We start from the raw sequence: 20,155 nt of genomic DNA, 5'->3' as shown, positions 1-20,155 counted from the left end.
CTGTGCTTGTTCATAAAGTAAGAAAGAAATATGATTTGTGCGAAACAAAAACAAGATATTTACTGCGTACTTGGAATAATAAATTATTTTATTTTATTTTTTTCAAAGACATATCATAGAAACACTCATCAATATATGAAATAGCATAGAAAATGAATATGGGTCATTTTTTACCCATGTTGTGCATTAGAGGGGTATTGATACAAAAGGGGTTTTTATTCAAAAAGGAAGAAAGGAAAAAATAAAATAAAGATGTATGATGATCAAAAACAAGCTAATTGAGGAATACCTTGCTTACTGAATGATGAAAGTAATTCATTGCAAAGATATAGAAAATAAAAACTCAGCCAGGTCACTTTTGACCCATGTTGTGCATCAAAGGGTTAAGTCTATAAATGCACAACACCTATATTAATATACTGATAAAAAAAAGTTGAAAAATGGAGCAGTATAAGTTAAATCGAAAAAAAAAAAAATAACATAAAACATCTTTACTGTCAAGAAGACCCAGACAATTGTTTTGACTCAATATTCATAACAATTGTTATAATTCTAGATAAAAAATAAGCAAAAACAACCAAAAAATAAATAAAAAATCATAGCAGAGTTGTATCCAACTCCTCAGTGGTGCTGATGAGGACGACCTGCAGTTTGTCTTCAGAGCTCCAGGTCTTCAGCTCCTCCCACACCAGGTCAATGAGAGGATAAAAGTTATAACCTGGAACCTTCATCTGTAAAAGGTCACAGATACACAATCAGAAAACAATTTATTGTCATTATTATCATCATTGACTGTTTATGTTCTTTTATTTCAAAATGAGCATCAACAGAGGTGACAGAAAGAGGACAGAAAGGAAAAATGCATCAACATAAACTGAGGACTCGAGAAAGACTCACAGCGAAAGTCCCTCCAGGACTGAGTTTGGATAAGTGATCAAATGTGTATATGATGGGTTCCTCTCTGTTGACCTGTATAAATACCTTCCAGCCTTGCAAGTGTTGGACCTGCAGGAGGGATATTGGATGCAAGAGGAAGGACGTGAGTGTTTATAAATGATCATATTACAATTCCCTCCTCAAAGAAAGCAAGAGAAATTAGATTCTGGTTATAAATTTGGTATAAATGGTCCATTTGGAATACCCCTCAATACACTTGCTTGTGTTTTGTTTTATACTGTATATTGTTCTCATCTTATGGAGAACTCATACAGTGTTTGTATGCACACAAACATTACCTCATTGGACGTGTTTTTAAGACGGACGTATTTTCCTGATTGGTTGACTTCGATGAGAGTGACAGGTTCTGCGGTTGAGCTAAGACTGTCCGAGTTGAATCCATCTCTCTGAGAATTCAATGACACTTCACCAACACATTTGCTTGCATTCTGCTGAGCGAGAGACAACAGAGACAGATTGGTCATTTGAGAGCAAACAGACAGACAGATGTATAGTGATCTCTCAGCAGTGTTTTGGCTGAGAACCTGACCCTGACCTGTTAAGCTAGTAGTTTAGAGTTAAGTTATTTTTTTTCTAATTCTTAACAGTAACAGTGGGATTTTTTGCCATTCGTAACATTTTGTCTGTTTTAGAAATGCTCAGTCACTAAACTGACATACAGTGTCAACAAAACTGTCTATTAATGTCCCTCCCTCCAAAGCAACATTCTTGCAATCAATGTATATCCATGATCCTGTAGTTAAAACAATCTAGTTAAGAAGCTCAGGACCAGTTAAGATCAAATCCTGCTTAACCCTGATACAATTGGACAAGGTAAATGAAAAAAGAAATAAAAAAAAAACAGCCACACCCAAAGTATGTGAAGCTATCACTATCACTTCTAATTTACTTGCTAATATCTATGCTAGTGATGTTGATCGTGCCAGAATGGCAGTCTGGTTGTCATGGTAATGACATCAGATATAGATTTTAAAAAACTGATTTGAGGGAAAAAAATGAACCTCTGTGTTTTTTCTCTTCTGCTGCTCCTGCTCTTTGTCAGCTTTCATTGCCTTCTTCTTCTCCTCCCAGATGAGTTTCTCCAACTAGGAGGAGGAGAGATGGAGAAATATATTTAATGTCATTAAGTAAATATAAATATTACATTAACATATGAATGCATCCTCAGGAGTGATGATCTGGATCATATGATGAAACCTCTGTTCAAGTTTTTACTATACTGAGGACCCTCAATGCAAGGACCTAACAAGGACAGCTGCATAAACGTGTTTATGTGCGTGTGTGTGTGTATGTGTGTGTGTTTGTGTACCTGTCTCTTAAGCTGGCTGATCTCTTCATCCTTGCTCTTCAGTTGATGATTTGCCTCCTTCAGCTCTTTATTGGTCTGTTTCCACTTCATGTTAACTGTTTCTGCTTTGTCCTCCAGCTAACAGACAGACAGTCAGACCGTCAGAAAGACAAACAGACATACAATTTTAGCAGACAGTCAAACGTTAATTTTCTTTGTTCTGTTTATTTCCTCTCAGAACTGACCGACTGAATACACTAGTTTGTCAGAATCAGACAGAAAAGACATATACCTCTGATATACTGACATGTCACATTAGGTACAATACAATTTAATTTAACATTTTGAGGTTGGTGTAAAAAACAAATATAATAATATGTACTGTATGGCTAATGTACTTACACATTTGAATAATGTTAGTATAAATAAAGCAAATGTTATTTCAGTTTAAGCTAGTAACTAACATCCTGTACTGTGTGGGTGGAGTGAAGAAAACAATTCAATTAAAAGATAAACCTCTTTTTTCTTTTTCTCCAGCTCCATTTGCAGGCTCAGCTTCTGCTCTATTAGCTTCTCAACATCAGCTAAAAGCTTGTCCACCTGAAAGTAGAGAGAAGATGAAAACAGAAGATGAGAGATCCTTTTTCAAGCTGCATAAAAAGGGGTAATAATAGCACCAAACCAAAAAGATGTAGTCTCCATATGTATGTCAACAGTTGTGTTTAATTGTATTTGTTTTAATTGTACATTAACAGAGCCTGTACAAGCAACCTAGTGGCAAACGCTGCCTTGCTAAAACCAAGCAGGTTTAAGCTCGCTGTGCCCTCCCTAAAGACACCCTGCCTGTCCACTCTCTCTAGCCCAGAGACACAGCTGTGAGCTGAATACGTAGGTTTGTTTAAGGGGAAGGTAAACTGGAAATCTGCTCACGACTGCCAGCAATGCAGACACACTAGCACACATGTATAAATGATCCCTACTGAACTGGCAACCACTTGAGTGGGCAGATGATTATCTGTGTTGTGACGTGAATGCAATACTACAGGGGAGATGGAATGACACGTTTATTGTCTGAATGTTTAATTATAATGTCAGTTTATTATTTTTATAAGCATTTTTTTGCATTGTTTCAACTTTATAGATATGGTTTATCTTATCTCAGCCAATACACAACAGTTGAGAAAATGTACCTTGTATGTATTGGACGTGATGTTTAACATGACGTGTGGTTCGTGTTTTGCTCTTGACTCTTTTGCTTTCAGTATGATCTGCTTTGTCTGCACACTTGCTTGATATTTGTTGTTGAACAAGTTCAAAAAGTTCAAGGTGGAACAAGTGCAGCTGTGGCACATTTAAGAACTGAGGACATGGAATATATAATGATCAGATTAACCTCATTAATGTTGGAGTTCGACTGGTTCTTCAGGGTGTCCACTTCCCTCTGAGCTCTCTGTCTTTTCTGTCTCTCTTGCAGGAGCTGCATGACGGTGTCAGCTTGACTTCCTACCAACTGGGAATAAAAAGAGACACAGAGAGAATGTTCTTTTGATAGCCTTGGCAGCCAAGGTAAATACTCAACTCCACTTCAAGCTCTCACTCATTCTGCATTTGAAGGCACATAGAAACTAGAGTCGGTCCCCTGGTCCCACAGGATGACTTGACTTGAACCATTAAATCAAAAATGAACATGTGATTGTCCTAAAGAGACTCATTTGTTTTGGTCTGGAAAAGGACTCAAGTCATTATGAACTCTGCTCTGACTTGCACCCAGCTAAGTATACCGTGATGACACTATGAAAGAAAATTCATCATCATTAATCAGAGGTTTTGAGAGGGAATAGAAAGTTTAATTTAAAGGTGAGAAGACAAAAGCACATCTTTGAAAGCCAAAACTATAAGATGGTTGGAAACAAATCAAAATGACATTGAAAATATAAATAAAAAGGAAATGAAAGGTAAATACATCCATATACTCAAAAGAAACAAGCAGGTGGCTGAAGAGAAATGAGCTATGAAGAATACAAATCAGAACCTCCCAGATATTCATCTGCAGCCTCTGCCCCAGAGTCTGAACTTTGTTCTCTGTGTCTTCCCTCTTCTGCTGCTCCTCCTGGAACGCCTGCCTGGAAACTGACGGCCACTTCAACAGAAAGCGGACGAGAGAAGTCAGAGACAAGTATCAGGGGATGACACTGAACATGATACAACATGACAAATGTTATGATCAGATTTTTTGAGATTTTTTTTTATTTTAAGTACACTTAGCTAAACACTCAGCTATTCCTGTGTATTCCTGTCCCGCAGTATCACAGTACCACAGTACCACCAGTAAAACTTATGAAATAAAAATGATTCTTTTACAAAATGATGTCAGTAAGGTCAAATGTAACACCCTCCATCTCTGTCCTCGATCCCAATCCTCAAGCAACTACCAGGCATTCTACAGCAAGCTAAAGCCAGTGTTGTTCAGTGTTGTACAATTCTGTTTGTGTTTGTCTTGTGTATTTACTCTGCTGAATCTTTCATGTTTTATATCAGAAAACTGCAGTGTATAAATTGTACTTACCCGAGAGGAGGAGGACTGGACTGGAGGAATTTGACTTATTCCTAACTGGTAAGAAACAGAGATTGATGATTGTATAGTAGAGATATTTGAATAGTCATTATCTAAACCATTACAAATATGAATTAATCTGAGAGATTTCCTGTGGAGTTTGAACCTCTTGTACTGCCATAGAGCTGTTAATTTATAAATAAATGGACTCATCCACATGTGTTCATATGTGTCATTTTTGGCAAAATGACACATATGAACACATGTGGATGAGTTCATACACATATTGCAAAAAAAGTACTGTGCAGCTTTTCCAGTCACTAAACCTGCATGCAAATTCTCAAAGCACCTATAAGTAGTAAAATGTTCCACTAATTGCACTGCCAAGAAAATAGTGTGGTGTCTTGGTGTTTTTTGCCCATATTCATATCAGGTAATACGCATATAGTACATGTGGGGCAAAATTAAGCCCCCACTAATGCAAAGTCCATTTCACAAAAAACATCATTAACAATGCAGTGAGAGCGAACATTTGTAGAGTCTTCAGAGACTTAGTGGTAACTCGGTAACCAAGATGAAGTGCAATTCATCAGCTGTCAGCGGCTGCAGTCCATTCTTTGCTAATTTGCTCCTGGATGTGCTACTGAAGTAGAGACAATTTAATGGTTCAGTGGTGAATGGTTCAATTGAGGTTGTACACACTGAAGTGTTTTTTGTGATGATGCAACCATTTAGCTTTCCAGAAAAAGTAAACTATCTACATTCTCAGTGGCTCGGAATCTTTGAACTATATGAAACAAGTAGTATTTGATGATTTCCATATCTACAGTGAACCAGCCTCAAAACTTTACTTTTGATTTACATTGACAAGCTCCACCTTAAAAGAATAGAAATCTCAACAGATACAGCAAAGTCAGGTTTATAGGGAAAACCTCCATGTTCTTGGCCATCTGCAGGTTGGTCTCCATCTGATAAATCTAATGCTGGAGCCGCTCGACTTCAGCTTGTTTGTCTTCAAACTAGGAGATAACAGAGGATGAGAGACAATAAGAGACTTGTTTTCTTCATTCGTGCAACATTTCTGAAGGAGCCCTATATTCATTGGTACAACATCAATCACCGTCACAAAACAGTAGTCAGTAGGCTACTTTCAATAAGTCTCCCAAAAACATCCTTTAAGCAGTGACTTTGAAGCTAGAAGCAACGGAAGTATCTTCAACATGGTCGCGAAAGGCACAGACAAATGTTATGTTACATTATTGTGTTAAGAGTACTGTGGGTGTTTAGATTTCAGCACTCAAATCACTCTAGTCTCAAGTCCTCTTAGAGCAGGAAACAAATAAAGCACTTAAAGTAGTGGTTAAATTGGCTTTTCTTAGAGCTTGTTGCAAAAATAAAAATAAAGATTACTTAAAAAAAAGAATGAAAGAAAAGAAGAGAAGAGATATAGGAGTGGGAGAGAGAGAAGGAGAAGCTCATTAAGCAATAACTTCATTTTGGCTTAACAATACATTGAGAAACAATCTATTGTATGACCTTCTTATGTTATTTTGGAATCTGCTAAAATTAAGAAGTTGAGATTGTATTTTATCAGTTATTCAGGATGTATTTGAATTTGGATTAGAGTAGAGACTAGTGGGATTGGAATGTCAGACCCAGGAACAACGGTCGTAACTTACAGTTCAACATGTAAGGTGAAAGAACACACAGATTAGGTTTCCCACCTAGCCTTCCCCCACTGAAGAAGGTTTCAGAGGGAGAGAGATGTAGATTGGTAAGGCACATTAAATCACAACATCTGTGTTAGAAAACAGTTTTCCTTTCTTCTGATGAAGAGAGATAAGACTTCATTGTGCTTGACCTCGTTTGACCTGAGGAAAAGAGGCTCATCTTCTTTGGGTCGGGGGAAAACCAGATGTGCTTAGTCGTTGTAAATTACTAAAAGAAGGTCTCTGGTGATCTGTTTTTAGCAAGAAAAAACAACATCCTCCCACTCTGTGGAGAGGAGAAGATCTGCCAGGTCAGGAGGTGGGGGCTTTCAGGCCCATATGCTGGAAAAAGGAGTCGATTTGGGTTGAAGGTAATCATGGCCGAAATGAGACCACTTTAAGATGCAGAGACAAAGGCTTGTGTTCCTACATCACAGAAGTTAGAATGAAGGAATGTGAAGGGGTTCTCAAAGGTGTCATATTTGTTTGAATCGATGAATCAGCTGTATAGGATATGATAATGGTAAAATTTAACTTACCAGTATAGTGCAGATGAGGGTTTTAAAGATTTGTTGTCACCTGCAACATGTGAAGTTCAGAATATTGACACTTAGTGTTTGATAAACACATGTAAAGGTGTTTTGGTTTTCCATCTTCATCTAACATTCTTCTGTAAAGGTAACTCCACAACCACAAAAACAGGTCACTATTATGATAGGTGTGATGACACTATTTGACTGAAATCTTCTGTATATTTTCGTCTATTTTAAGTGAGTTTTTAATTTTCTAGTCTAGGTTTTATTTCATTTAGCCTTTTTCCAATATCTTGTTCAAATTTCATTAAAATAACATTATCCTGCTCTCCAGGTGAATATCAGCTGATTGGCACATCTCGGCCAATCATAGCAGCACTGGGTGATGACATCATTTTACCATGTCTGATGAAACCAGCGGAAGATGCGTCTGGTTTGACGCTGGAGTGGACGAGACCTGACCTGAGCCCCAGATCTGTGTATGTGTGGCGTTCTGGTCAGGAACTCGAGGGTAAAAAACATAAATTCTTTGAGGGAAGAACATCGCTGTTCATCGACGAGCTGACGACGGGAAACATTTCATTGAAACTCTCAAAAGTGAAAACCACTGATGAAGGAAATTACAGATGTTTCATTCCAGCACTGGGAAGGCAAACTTCTATTCAACTAGTTGTTGGTGAGTGCAAACACGATCACTCTGTGTTTTTTTTTTTTTTTTTTAAATCAGAAGGATTAACATAATTCAAACATTAAAAGCCAAGGCGAGCACATTCATATAGCATCTTTCTGATTCGGTTCCATTTAAAGATCAAAATTCAGAATTATGTAAAACATTTTTTTAAATATTTACTATTTTTCAAGACTATGATCATTTGATGAAGAACGTTGCAGTCATTGTCTACTCCAGAAGCCTTGCAAGGAGTCTCCAATGAAAGAGACTTTGTGTGCTCCCAGCCGAGATCGACTCTACCTCCAGCGCTCTCAAGGTGGAAACCCCGCTGGGCCTTCGGACCGAGAGTTCCTCAACATAGTACAGGCCTTCCCTCTGGCTATTGGACCGACGCGCCGTGCCGTAGTCCAACCTAGAACTCTCAAGGACACCAAACTTCAGTGCCTCCTGACTCCCAGACAAAAACAGGCTGAACGTCTTCATACAGATGGATCCACACAATGTGAGAATGAGTTGGGGTCTAAAGTTCTGACTTCTGTCTAAAGTTCTGACTTCTGTCTAGGTTCTGACTTCTATCTTATGAAATTAAGAGAATTGAGATTAGGGTCTCAGTAGTATTAAAAATTACTCCCGTAATATTTGATATATAAAAACCTGACCCTTTAACTTTACCATCTGCCGACGGTCACATAACTTTATTACTTTGCTTATTCCAGTCTTTACATTTTCTGTTGTCATTGTTGTTCGTCTAAAATTGTCATTTCATTCATTTTACTCTGAATTATTGAGTCAATAAACATATATAATCGTTTGTCTTTGCCTGGAACTTAATTTTAATGTGGAGAACCGATGGATACGTGCAAAGAAGTCACTGCTTTAGAATATTGAGACAGAATGAATTGATTTGGAATGGACTCTAACTGTCCAAGCAACTTGTAGTTAGGTGTTTGGAATAATTTCCTCCGGATTATTCAAGAACTAAACAACGGAGGTGGTACCCCATTTACGAGTGTATTATTAATCACCAGTGATTAATTATCATCAGAGGTGTCAAAAGTACTCACATTTGGTACTTAAATAGAAGTATAGATACTTGTGTAAAAAATTACTCTAGTAAAAGTAGAAGTACTGATTCAGCTCCTTTACTCAAGTAAAAGTAAAAAAGTACAGGCTCTGAAATGTACTTAAGTACAAAAGTAAAAAGTAAAACATATTTTTTGCCATCAATGATACACAATACCTCTTTTGATAACTCAACAAAACGAAAAGTTCTTGGCACACAAAATAGGATAGTTTTTTCCTTTATTAACAACGTGCACAGTACAGAGAAAAATAAATAAATCACTCATAATTCAGCTTTATAATAGCTTTGGTACTCTCAATACTATACTTCACATATTACTTTTAACAGAATTTGTGTCTTTTAACACTTTATATAGAAAAACTTTTGTTTTGACAGCCTTAATTTACGCCAATGTGCAAATCAGTTTTCCATTTCAGCAACAGAACTTAAAGCATTGTGATCAACATGGAAACTAGTTTAATCAAGTTGTTTTTCTTTGTGAGATATTCACTCATCTCTACAGGAATCCCAACATTGTTTATTTAGCAGATCTGGTTCTCAAAGTTCTTTGAATCCAGGCATGTACTTTTGGGTCTGAAAATCAGTCCTGCAGTGCTGAAAAGCCTCTCGCAGGCAGCTGAGGCAGGTAGAGGTGTGTTGAGCTTCAGTGACACGTTGCAGACTGCTGGGAAGGATTTCAGGACATCCATGGTATCATCCGGGCAGGCCAGGTAGCACTCTAGCTTGGTTTCCCAGTTTATGCTGCTTGGATGGGCCTTCATCTGAGGTCGACTTCCTCCTCAAGGAAGGTGCAGTAAGGTTTTTGTATCTCTCCAAGTGACTCCGGTGCTTTCTGTAGGAGTGACAATACACACAAATAAGACACAGACGTACACAAAGATAAGAGAAAAGTGCTTCACCTGACAGAATTGTTATATAAATGTTTAACATTTTCTTTGTGCAAAGTTGACGTAGATGATTAACAACTACTGGCACAAAGGGGACGTTAGCCTTCAGAACTTTCGGCTTAAAAGCCTTTTCTGACAGAACATGTATTTATTTTAACCTAAATCGCCATTCAACCCCTAAACCTCCCCAAGAGGGGCTTTCTGGCAGAGAGCCCTGAAGAGTAACGTCTCACAACAGTGGCAAAACGGAAATTAATTGAGGATTATTGGGTTGTTGTTTTTTTTAACCGAGCGCTAGCTAGTGTTAGCGCTATAGTATCAAAACAATATGTTCCCATAGCATTGCTAACGTTGTAAACTGGCCTGAAATGCTAAATGAGCTAATGATAACAACTGAAAATACACCTTACGTGTATGTGTTTATTCAGATTTGACGGAGAGTTCTTGAACGCCAGAAGCTTGTAGTTTTTAGGTTGGCACAGGACACAACGCATTCGCCATGAATCATTCTTGGAGCTGACAACCTCAAACAGTTCTCTTAAATAAGGTCATGAATGGGGAATGTCTTGCCTCTGATATGATGCGTCGTCGTTCCCTGGTTGGTTCACTTTCTTCCTCCATGTCACTGCTGCAAGTTTTCTCTCTAACATAACCTGTAACTCACGACGCTTCTCACGACGGAAAAAAAAAAAAGTAACAAGCCTGTTTTGACAATGTAAGGAGTAGAAAGTACAAAAACATTTTTTAAATGTAGGGAGTAAAAGTAAAAAGTTGTCAGAAAAATAAATACTTAAGTAAAGTACAGATACCTGAAAAATCTAATCTTCAGATCTTCTTAATGTTAGTTTTGATGATTCGACTCTACAAGGACATCTTGTGGGCACAAGTAGTCATAGCAGTTCCATTAATTATTACATTTGTGAAATGGAAATATATTATTGTATGACATATGGTTTACGTACGATTTGTTGACTAATCCTGACTGTGTTTTAAAACTTTACCGTAAACAGAGTCAGGATAACATATGTGTGTCCAGTGGTGCAGGATTAAAGTACTGCTACTATTTCCTCAGTTAAGAATGTAAATACTTTTAATAGACTGAGTAGATACAGTTTCATTATTACTGGGGAATACTGCTTACCTGAGAGGCTAACTTGCTTTGTGGGATTCTTGCTGAACTGAGGTAATGGAATGCCTTTATTCAGTGGTTTTATTCAAAGCACTTTACATTCTGATTCACACAACATAGCAATCTGCTATCCAAGGATTTGCTTAACAGTTCAGAGAAATATAGGGTTTAGTGTCTCGCTCAAGGACACTTCAGCAGGAGGAGCTGACAATTGAATGCTAATGACGATTTGACAGCCCACTTGACCTCATGACAAGTTAACTATGGTTTTCTTGGGCTAACTGCACAGGCTTGATTGCAGTCTTGAGTGAGTGTCTTAAACTGAAGGACTGACAGATTATCCTGAAAATGCTGTGACTCACACTCAAGCTCTTGCATCAACATTAGAAATAACTGCACAGGAAGAGGAGGTTCTTGTCAACTGTCTTCCGTTGTATTTCAGTCTGACAGTCAGACAGTCAGTCAGCAGGAAGAAAGCATGGAGGTCACATCTCTCTGCTTCAGACTGTGTGAGTCTCATGTTTTTCTTCTTTTCTTCTAGGTTTTAAATCCTGCAGATCCAACCATCTATGCCTGATATTTAACTTTGCTCCTGTTTTTATCAGAGATGCTTGAATTTTTTCTGCTGGGGATACAAGTTCAGGACACTTGTAATCAGAAAAGTGGTGAGTGAGAAAGAGAAATTCCTAAGCATGTACATTAACATTTCATTGTATTTCTTGCATTATTAAACATCAACCTAAACCTTTGCGTCATTAATGTAATGTAGGTCCCAGTTTCACATAATGCTGGATTTTGTGAAATATTCAATTTCTAATGAATTAATGGCAATGTTGCAGAGAATACCAGAATCTTTCATGAACTTAGAATTTATTGTCACAATGTGGACACATTAATTTTGTATCTAGTTTTATCTTTTAATATCTGAAACACTCTGAATGTTTCTTTGCAAACACTATCATCTCTTTTTTTGTTTCAGATGCAGCTCTCCTTGTTATCTCTCCAAACAGACTGCAGCACTTTCAATTCGAACCTGTTTCTTTTGAATGTGGGGGGATGGATGGTTCAGCTCGATTGAGAAGGATAAAGAGTGGTAAAGACATTGATGCAGAATGTGATACTTTTAAAAATACGTCAACAGGGTCCTCTTGCACGGTTGATAGAGCCTATCCAACAGATAGTGGAGAATACTGGTGTGAGACTGAAGGGGGACAAAGAAGCAACAGTGTCCACATCATTGTCACTGGTAGGTTTGTTGTATTTTTTTAAACCAATACATGTTGTACCTATTTAAAATTTGTCTCACTAACTCTCTGTGGTTTTTGATCTGATTCGTCCAGTATCATGCTGGATGCTAGACTGATTGAGAATTAATGACTCTCAGATCAACCACACTGTAAATAAATGCTATTAACAGACTTTTCTGAATGCATATTATTGCATAATCCTGAAAGACCATGTATTTCATGTTTAGCTAATATTTTACTATCTACAGTACATCTTGTATCTGCTGTTTTTTTTTTTAAACATATGGTTAACTCTACATTTTTTTGTAACACATATTACATACATTTTTTTCAACATATTGTTCAGATGGTTCTGTGATCTTGGAGAGTCCTGTTGTTCCTATTTTGGATGGCAAAAATGTGACTCTGCACTGTAGAAACAAGACAACCTACCTCCAGGCTGTTTTCTACAAAGATGATGTCTTCATGGAGAACAGTCCTACAGGAAACATGACCATTCACAATGTCAACAAGTCTGTCGAAGGACTCTACAAGTGCAGCATCCCTGGTGTTGGACGTTCACCAGGAAGCCGACTGTTTGTCATAGGTGAGTTATAACTGTGTTATGAAATAACGTAAGGATATTTCGCTTAATGTATGGCCAGAATGGTTGATTATGAAACATGGTGATGGAATCTCTTCTTATGAAAGTCCAGTTGTTTAAAGCTTGGTGGATATTTTGTACAACACCTGCCACTTTTTTTAATTATTGCCACCATCAATGCTAAAATGTGACTTTACAGAACTGAAAAGTAAACCCAAGAAACCCACAAAGTGTCCATCACTCGAATTCACTTTGTCAACACGATGTTTGTTTTGTTACAGCAAAGCGCTCCTCCAAAATGGCCCTGACTCCCCTCATGTGCTCATCCTGCTGTTGGTTGCTGTCACCATTGTGATGGTGGTTCTGGTGCTGGTGGTGGTGGTGGGATTTCTTCATCTTAGGAAACGCAAAGGTACAGGAAAAGAGCTATCTTACCATGTTTTTGTGAATAACTGCAAAAGAAACACTTAAAGCTCATAATGAAACAGATAGCACTCCATGACACTTTGTTTTACCTTTCCAGTTAGCCTGTCATGCATCTATAAGCCTTAAGAATATCATATTCATATTTTAGCTGGTGTCCATCTTGATGCACAGGCTTAACTTAGGTATCACTTAATGTGAGTCAGTTTTCCCCATTTTTACACACACTTTCACTCAGGAAAGTTGTTGTGCAAAGTGCAACCAAGACTATACATGATTATAAAGAATATTCTGCACTGTTCTGAGAAAGCAAACATGACATTTCTTTTTCTGTCTGTTGGTTTCAGTTTTCATTTGCTTTCTTATCTGTCAGTTTCCTCAGAGACACCTACAGCAGCATTACAGTCAATGAAAGACAATCATCCAGGTGAGTGCAAACATGTTATTTTGGTTATTATTTAGGGGCGCAAATTTTAAATATTGTATTAATTTAAAGACCAAAGAGTTCTGTGTATATATATATTTATATATGTATATATATATATATATATATATATATATATATATATATATATATATATATATATATATATATATATGTGTGTGTGTGTGTGTGTGTGTGTGTGTGTGTGTGTTACAGCAGTTTGGTGTTGCAGAACACAATAATGTGAAAACATTTAAGACGACACAATAATGACATGTCTTAAGTTACATTCCAAATATATATTCACATACATATCAACATACAAATGTGTGTGTACAAATGTTCAAAATAAGATTGTCTTGCTCTCTATTTATGCATAACATTTGCACATGTCTTCTTTACCTGTTGACCTACTACTTGTTTTTTTGATTTTGCCTTTTTTTCTGTCTTTCCACAAACATCATCTTTTCTGTCTCAGTGTCTGGGGATCCAGATGGTTTGGCGTATGCAGTCGTCATCACAAAACAGAGGATGAACACAGGTTCACTTGACTTCATGTTGACTTTAATAACGAGAGTTGCTTTGTGTTGCTGTCATCCATTTTGACTGTTGTGGTTGAGCTGCTGTTACCAGAAAACATTGAGACGTGCTCCACAGCAGCACAGATGAATTATTTTGAGTCCTCTCAGCGTGTACATGGTTTTTTGTTTTCGACACAGCTGACACTGCTGATAATTTGAGCCTCCACCTCGAGACAAACCACAGCAGAAACCCACAGAGGGAGGGAGGCGAGTGGGCCCCTCATCGCTTCAGTCTGTCCGTATTTAAAATGAGCTCTTATCAGTTCATCTGTCAGTCTTACTGTTGATTTCTCTGCTTCAGATGAGGATGAGTGCTCATACCAACTCGTCTACTCTGCTGTGACCATAAGAGAGACCCCAAAACCTGCTGAACCTGGTTCGTATGTGATAAAAAGTTGACGATTTATAACATTTCAGATGTTTTCTGAAAATCTCTCTGCACAGAAGTGATGAGCCAAAATCTTCATCTAGACCAGTGACAGAGCTGTGACATTTTATCTTCAACATATATTCATCACAGAAACAAAGTACATTTTGTTTTAGTGTCAATCCACCAGATGACAGAGCAGCTTTTTTACTCAGGCTGTGAGAGTCCTTAACTCATCCTCAGAACTCCTCTATGAAAAACAATGTAATCTGGAAAACTTTGAACCAGAACCAGTGACACCAGTTATACAGAGAAACACCCCAAAATAGCAACACCCGACCAATTCTGCATATTTTTTTCATAAACCTGGAAAAAAAAAAAAAGTTGGACAGAGCTAATAAATAGCAATAAATCAATACTTTATGAGTCTTTCATTGCAGTCAAAAAAATAAAATGAATAATTCTCACAGTCTGTTCATATATTTGTTATGGAAATCTTTATGGCAGATTGTAATATTCCCTGAATTCCCATAATGACATTGAATCTTCTTGTTTCTTCAGCAGAACCAGGATTCTCCAGCTCCACAGGGACCCTGAATCCCACAGCAGCCACAGACCCAAATTCAACAAAGTCAAACGTTCTCTATTCTGCTGTCCAGATGGTAAGACTGATGGGAATTCTAGCCTCCAGCAGCACTGTCTTCTCAATTTGAGATGTGTTGCACGGCTTCAGTTTCCTCTACGATTACCATGAACTCATTTTACACAAAGTTAGATATTCTCTTTTGGTCTCTTGATGTTCCTGACTAAACCCTCCAAATGAATAGGCTTGTGCCGTCAATTTAAATGATATGAGAGTTATAGATCACAGGGGTGTATCCTACATATGGGATCCTCAGATCCACCTCTAAGAAGTCTTCTCATGCTCAGCATCTTTTATGAATTGAAAATACACCATTGGAAATGATCTCAAGACTAAGTTCAATTATATATTCTAAGATAATCTTTATATATGATCATGAGGTGTCATGGTGTGAAGAGTTGTACTTACGTTTTTGTTTAGGTCATGTTATTACATCCAAGCAGGTACCATTCAGTTAAAATGACCTGAGATATGGCTGAAACCACAGAGAAAAGCTGAGAAATAGAACGCTGAGTTTATTATATTTCTACCACAAATCTACTCTTTGTGTTTCTGTCTCACAGGCCAAAAAGACACCTGAGTGAAGAAGAGAGGAGAGACTGATCTGTTGTTTTATTGTCTGCAGGAGAAGAAGTAGCAAATAATTATTGTAGTTTTGTTGTTAAGTTGTATTTGTATAATATACACCAACATTTTTTTTTATAAAAGTTATTTCGAAACATCATCACTTTAACTAAAACCTGGAATCCAATATTATTTTCATACATAAAGCTTTTACATATTACAGTGTTGCATTATTTTTTGTGTATTTTCTTTGACAAAAATAAATGTAATAGTCATGTACATTTGCACTTTGTGGAACCTTAAATTGAATTCAAAACTTTAATATATTTCATATTAAACAAGAATGTAAATGTAGTTAGATCAGGTCAGACAGAAGAGTTTTTCTCTCAGTGTCACAGTTAAACCACACGACTCTATCTGATCTGTCTGTTCACATGTGTGAAGACGCTGTTCATGACAACAGACAGTCTGTGGTCAACCACCACATGATACATTTATACTGGTTTGGCCTGAAGCAACTGAAATAAATTCATAGCCACACTGATGCACTCTGGCAGATTAATTAAAATAAATTATATTTTCCTCAACTGTTAAATACATAAGGCCAAACAAGCTTCAGCATTCAGGGTTAGAGCCTATGCTGTATATACTGAATATAATTAAAAAGTGAAAAATACGTATTTCATCCAAACAAAGTCCAGGTTATCTTTCAGATTCAGGATTATCTTTTGACTGGATCATTTTATCTGAAAAAATCATGAATGGATATTTATAGTGAGATTTCTTTAAGACAACAACACTTTAGAATTGTATAAATTGACTTGCAATATAACAAAACACAACAGCAATAGCAAAGCAAAAATCAACTGTCATAAAGATCCTGAGGACAGCTTTGATGTTACTATTGTCAATGTACATTTGTGTTGGACACCAAATATTTTATAATATAAATATTCAACCCAGCAACAATACATAAGAAAAACTGCCTGAATAATCTGACGTTGCATATTGGCTTTAATTTACTCTTTGTCTTTATTAAAGTTTAATATTTGAAATTTCAGTAATAGATTTGGTCTTAAATTGGATCTTAGGTGACACATACCGTAATACAAATTTAAATATTACACCACATTTCAAACAAATCATGTTTTGAACTGATTAATATACCCCACAAATGATAATATTTGATTCAATATTCATACAAAAGAAATACATTTTTGATAAGAAAGTGCTGTGACCTCCTCTTTACTGCTTAATAAAATGTGTGTTTTCATTCAAACACACCCAAAAATGGCAACATGCTGCCCTGCAGGAAACGTCAGGGGCAACCATTAGGAGGAACTTGTGTTTTTGTGTCTTTTGTGTCAAGAACACTTCGACAGGAGGAGCATAAACTAGACAGGAAGAGGAAGTTCTCAGCTACATACTTCATAGTTGTTCTTCAGTCTGATACGCAGTCAACAGGAAGACAGCATGGAGGTCACAACTGTCCTCTACAGACTGTGTGAGTCTCAGGTTTTCTCCTTATTTCTAAGTTTTAAATCCTGTAGATCAAACCATCAGTGTCTGATATTTAACTTTGCTCCTGTTTTGATCCAGTAATGATTGAATTTATTCTGCTGGGGACACAAGTTCAGGACAGTTCTACTCAGAAAAGTGGTAAGTGAGCCATAGAAAATCTGAAATTCTCTTTAACATTTTGTTCTTTAGTATTATGGTTTCTATATAACGAAGCAACACTGAATATGACCTTTTAAATCAGTTTTTGTATCTATGACGTGATATAGATTTCAGTTATATGTAATGTGATGAATAAATGACCATGTTGTTAGCAAATGCCAGGATATGTTTTACAAAAAAATCTTTGTTTTTTTTTTTTCCTGCCACAATTCAAAGCCACACAAACCTATATCTTGTTTAATTTGTTAAACAAAGGACGTAATATAATTCCAGACACTATCATCTTTATTTTGGTTTCAGATGCACTTCTTCTCCGTATTGATCCAAACAGACAGCAGCACTTTGAATATCACACCGTCTCATTTCATTGTGAGGGAGGTGACGGCTCCTCTCAGTTAAGAAGAGTCAGGAGTTCAGAGGAAATTAATCCAGAATGTCAAAATAAGAGAACATCAACAGGGTTCGTCTGTACTATCAGTAACATCTATATAGCTGATAGTGGAGAATACTGGTGTAAGACTAAAGGAGGACAGATAAGCAACAGTGTCAACATCACCGTCACTGGTAGGTTTATTGTATTTTTAAACTAGCAACTGCCTCGTTGATGAAGATTCACCCAGGTCATGGTTAAAAATAGCGATACCTTATAAACCTAAATGTTCCAGCATAAAACTCAGCTAATCTGTATCTATTGATACAGTTTAGGCCATCAATAACATTTTTTAAATTTGATATATGTTTTTCAGAATTATGTTAAATGTTCAGGGAAATATCGCCTGTGTCCCATTGGTAGTGATGCCTGAGGCTGCTGTTTTCAAGGTTAATGTGATCCGTCCTGTATTCCAGAAATTATGTTTATATACCAAATTTTGAAATTGCAATTTCATAATGGCTGCCTGGTTTATGGTCACAGTTATTGTATTTCAGAGTGAAAGCAGCGCTCTATTTAGGTACCTGTAGATCATGAGCCTATACAGTAATTCAATACACTACGGTTTCTTTTGTATTAAACTTTAATCACCTGAAAAAACATGATCATAGATAGATAGATAGATAGATAGATAGATAGATAGATAGATAGGTAGACATGTCTTAAAGGTTAGTTCTTATAACAATTCCATCTGTATTTATGTTTGATATTAGGTAATATTATTATTAAGTGTTTAATATTCATAGTTTTGCAGATGATGAGCTGTTGTACGTTACTGTTTTATTTCCCTTTATTTGTTCCGTCCCTTTCCAATTTTGTTTTCTTTAATTCTCTCCATGTTACCACTAGGCTCTACATTCTTTTGTGTGACCTTATTCCATATCTGTATTTTTAGATTGTGCACTGTATTATTTTTGTTTTATGTGACTGCAAAAATGTATATAAATCATGTGTAACAATATTTTTTGAACATATTGTTCAGCTGGTTCCGTGATCTTGGACAGTCCTGCTCTGCCTGTTTCGGAGGGTGATGCTTTAACTCTGAGCTGCAAAGACAAGACAACTACCCCCCACCTCTCAGCTGTTTTCTACAGAGATGATGTCAAAAAGGAGAGCAGTTCTACAGGAGAGCTGATCATTAACAGCGCTAACAAGTCTCATGAAGGACTCTACAAGTGCATCATCCCTGGTGCTGGAGAATCACCAGAGAGCTTGTTGGCTGTCAGAGGTAAATCACTGCACTATTTAATATCAAAATAGCAGAAACAAATGATTAAAGAATGCAATGTTACCATGGCTGCAGTCTGAAGGCAGCGTATCTATTCACTGATCATTTTCTCTTAATGTAGCATAAACTAAGGGCTCTCTAAGAAGAATATCTCCAAATGTCAATTTGTTCCAGAGTAATGCTCTTTAACACAGCCTGTTAGAAACTAATAATGCTGCCATGCTGTTACAGCAGATATATTCTCTTGTCTTTGCAGCTCTTCACAGAGAGATGTGTCCCTGCTCGGATCCCTCCTTCTACGTCGTCCTCATCTTAAGGACTGTTTTCACCATTGTGCTGGTGGCTCTGCTGCTGCTGCTGGTGGGACTGCTTCACTGTGGGAAACTCACAGTTACACACAAATAACTCAAACTTGTTTACAAATAGCGGACTGATAAATGATTGCCAGAGTGTCTTGGAAGCTTCTTTAATCATTACGTTTCACTGTCATGCTTTGTATCTCTGAAATCTGGCAGAGGCACTTTTAAGGGCAATCAACGAGGTTTCATGTACTGTCTTCTGTCTGTTCTAAGCTTTTCTATTCCTAATATTTGGTTCTAAACCTCTCTGTGCTACATGTTTAATCTTGCAGTAGCTGTTTGACTTTCTCACGCTAAGAAAAGGTTAAAAACCACAGAGGTACTGACTGACTGATGCATCGACTATTTTTACAAGGCCACATGTCAGTTCTCTCAGTCAGTAAATGTTGTTCTGTGTTCTGTTTTAGAGTCACAGATGCTGGTGATAATTTGAGCTCCTCAGACACAAACCACATGAGAAAATGTCTGTTTGTATGGAAACTTACAGGCAGACGAGGCTTTCAGGAGGCGTGAAGCAGCAACAAACAGTTAACGCTTTGATAGAGTTACCTGATGGTCACTTGAGTCTTAATATTATCATTAATGTTTTTTATTAAACTCCCTGCTGTGATTCTGCATCACCTGTGTTTTTATTTTTGTCTGTCCCAAAATTGCAGAACAAATAACAATACAATATGTTCATAATTATGAGTTGTGAACATAGTAACCATTATACCTGCTACAGTGCTGGCCCTGACCAATGTGGTGCACTAAGAAAGATCTTAACCGGCGCCCCTTGCATCACAATTGCAGTCAATTTCAAAATCAACTTTCAT

General features: G+C 37.0%; 3 protein-coding genes across 4 annotated transcripts; 1 reads left to right on the top strand and 2 right to left on the bottom strand.

Moving 5' to 3' along the window:
* Positions 1-405: 405 nt before the first annotated feature.
* Positions 406-2,000, bottom strand: LOC115589864 (lamin-A-like). 2 transcript variants are annotated; one of them, XR_003985606.1, is made up of 4 exons: positions 1,959-2,000; positions 1,236-1,385; positions 898-1,005; positions 406-731 (listed from the first exon to the last, which is right to left on the bottom strand). XR_003985606.1 is itself a non-coding variant. In XM_030431051.1 (3 exons), the coding sequence occupies exons 1-3, from the start codon at positions 1,419-1,421 to the stop codon at positions 597-599; spliced, it is 429 nt and encodes a 142-aa protein (XP_030286911.1). In that variant the 5' UTR covers positions 1,422-1,435; the 3' UTR covers positions 406-596. The 2 variants fall into 2 exon arrangements, 1 of the variants encoding a protein (XP_030286911.1); XM_030431051.1 differs by lacking the exon at positions 1,959-2,000 and having other exon boundaries at positions 1,236-1,435.
* Positions 2,001-2,102: 102 nt separating this feature from the next.
* Positions 2,103-3,824, bottom strand: LOC115590461 (kinesin-related protein 3-like). The gene is made up of 4 exons (XM_030431824.1): positions 3,639-3,824; positions 2,762-2,845; positions 2,267-2,383; positions 2,103-2,135 (listed from the first exon to the last, which is right to left on the bottom strand). The coding sequence occupies exons 1-4, from the start codon at positions 3,726-3,728 to the stop codon at positions 2,103-2,105; spliced, it is 324 nt and encodes a 107-aa protein (XP_030287684.1). The 5' UTR covers positions 3,729-3,824.
* A 13,237-nt stretch (positions 3,825-17,061) lies between these two features.
* Positions 17,062-19,955, top strand: LOC115589836 (high affinity immunoglobulin gamma Fc receptor I-like). The gene is made up of 5 exons (XM_030431014.1): positions 17,062-17,147; positions 17,243-17,302; positions 17,624-17,887; positions 18,736-18,981; positions 19,238-19,955. Exons 1-5 carry the CDS (start codon positions 17,117-17,119, stop codon positions 19,384-19,386), a joined length of 750 nt encoding a protein of 249 aa, XP_030286874.1. The 5' UTR covers positions 17,062-17,116; the 3' UTR covers positions 19,387-19,955.
* Positions 19,956-20,155: the final 200 nt, after the last annotated feature.

Source organism: Sparus aurata, chromosome 10 (assembly GCF_900880675.1).
Source record: "Sparus aurata chromosome 10, fSpaAur1.1, whole genome shotgun sequence".
NCBI lineage: Eukaryota > Metazoa > Chordata > Actinopteri > Spariformes > Sparidae > Sparus > Sparus aurata.
The sequence above is the reverse complement of the archived record's forward strand: the minus strand, read 5'-3'. Positions and strand labels throughout refer to the sequence as shown.

Coding starts and splice junctions, on each gene's coding strand:
- LOC115589864 (XM_030431051.1), bottom strand. CDS start 1,421: ATGACCAATCTGTCTCTGTTGTCTCTCGCTCAGCAGAATGCAAGCAAA. Junction 1,006..1,235: donor TTAAAAACACGTCCAATGAG/GTAATGTTTGTG, acceptor TCCCTCCTGCAG/GTCCAACACTTGCAAGGCTG. Junction 732..897: donor GTCCTGGAGGGACTTTCGCT/GTGAGTCTTTCT, acceptor GACCTTTTACAG/ATGAAGGTTCCAGGTTATAA.
- LOC115589836 (XM_030431014.1), top strand. CDS start 17,117: ATGGAGGTCACAACTGTCCTCTACAGACTGT. Junction 17,888..18,735: donor TGTCAACATCACCGTCACTG/GTAGGTTTATTG, acceptor CATATTGTTCAG/CTGGTTCCGTGATCTTGGAC. Junction 18,982..19,237: donor GAGCTTGTTGGCTGTCAGAG/GTAAATCACTGC, acceptor TTGTCTTTGCAG/CTCTTCACAGAGAGATGTGT.
- LOC115590461 (XM_030431824.1), bottom strand. CDS start 3,728: ATGCAGCTCCTGCAAGAGAGACAGAAAAGACAGAGAGCTCAGAGGGAA. Junction 2,384..2,761: donor TGGAGAAAAAGAAAAAAGAG/GTTTATCTTTTA, acceptor TCTGTCTGTTAG/CTGGAGGACAAAGCAGAAAC. Junction 2,136..2,266: donor TCAGCCAGCTTAAGAGACAG/GTACACAAACAC, acceptor CATATGATCCAG/ATCATCACTCCTGAGGATGC.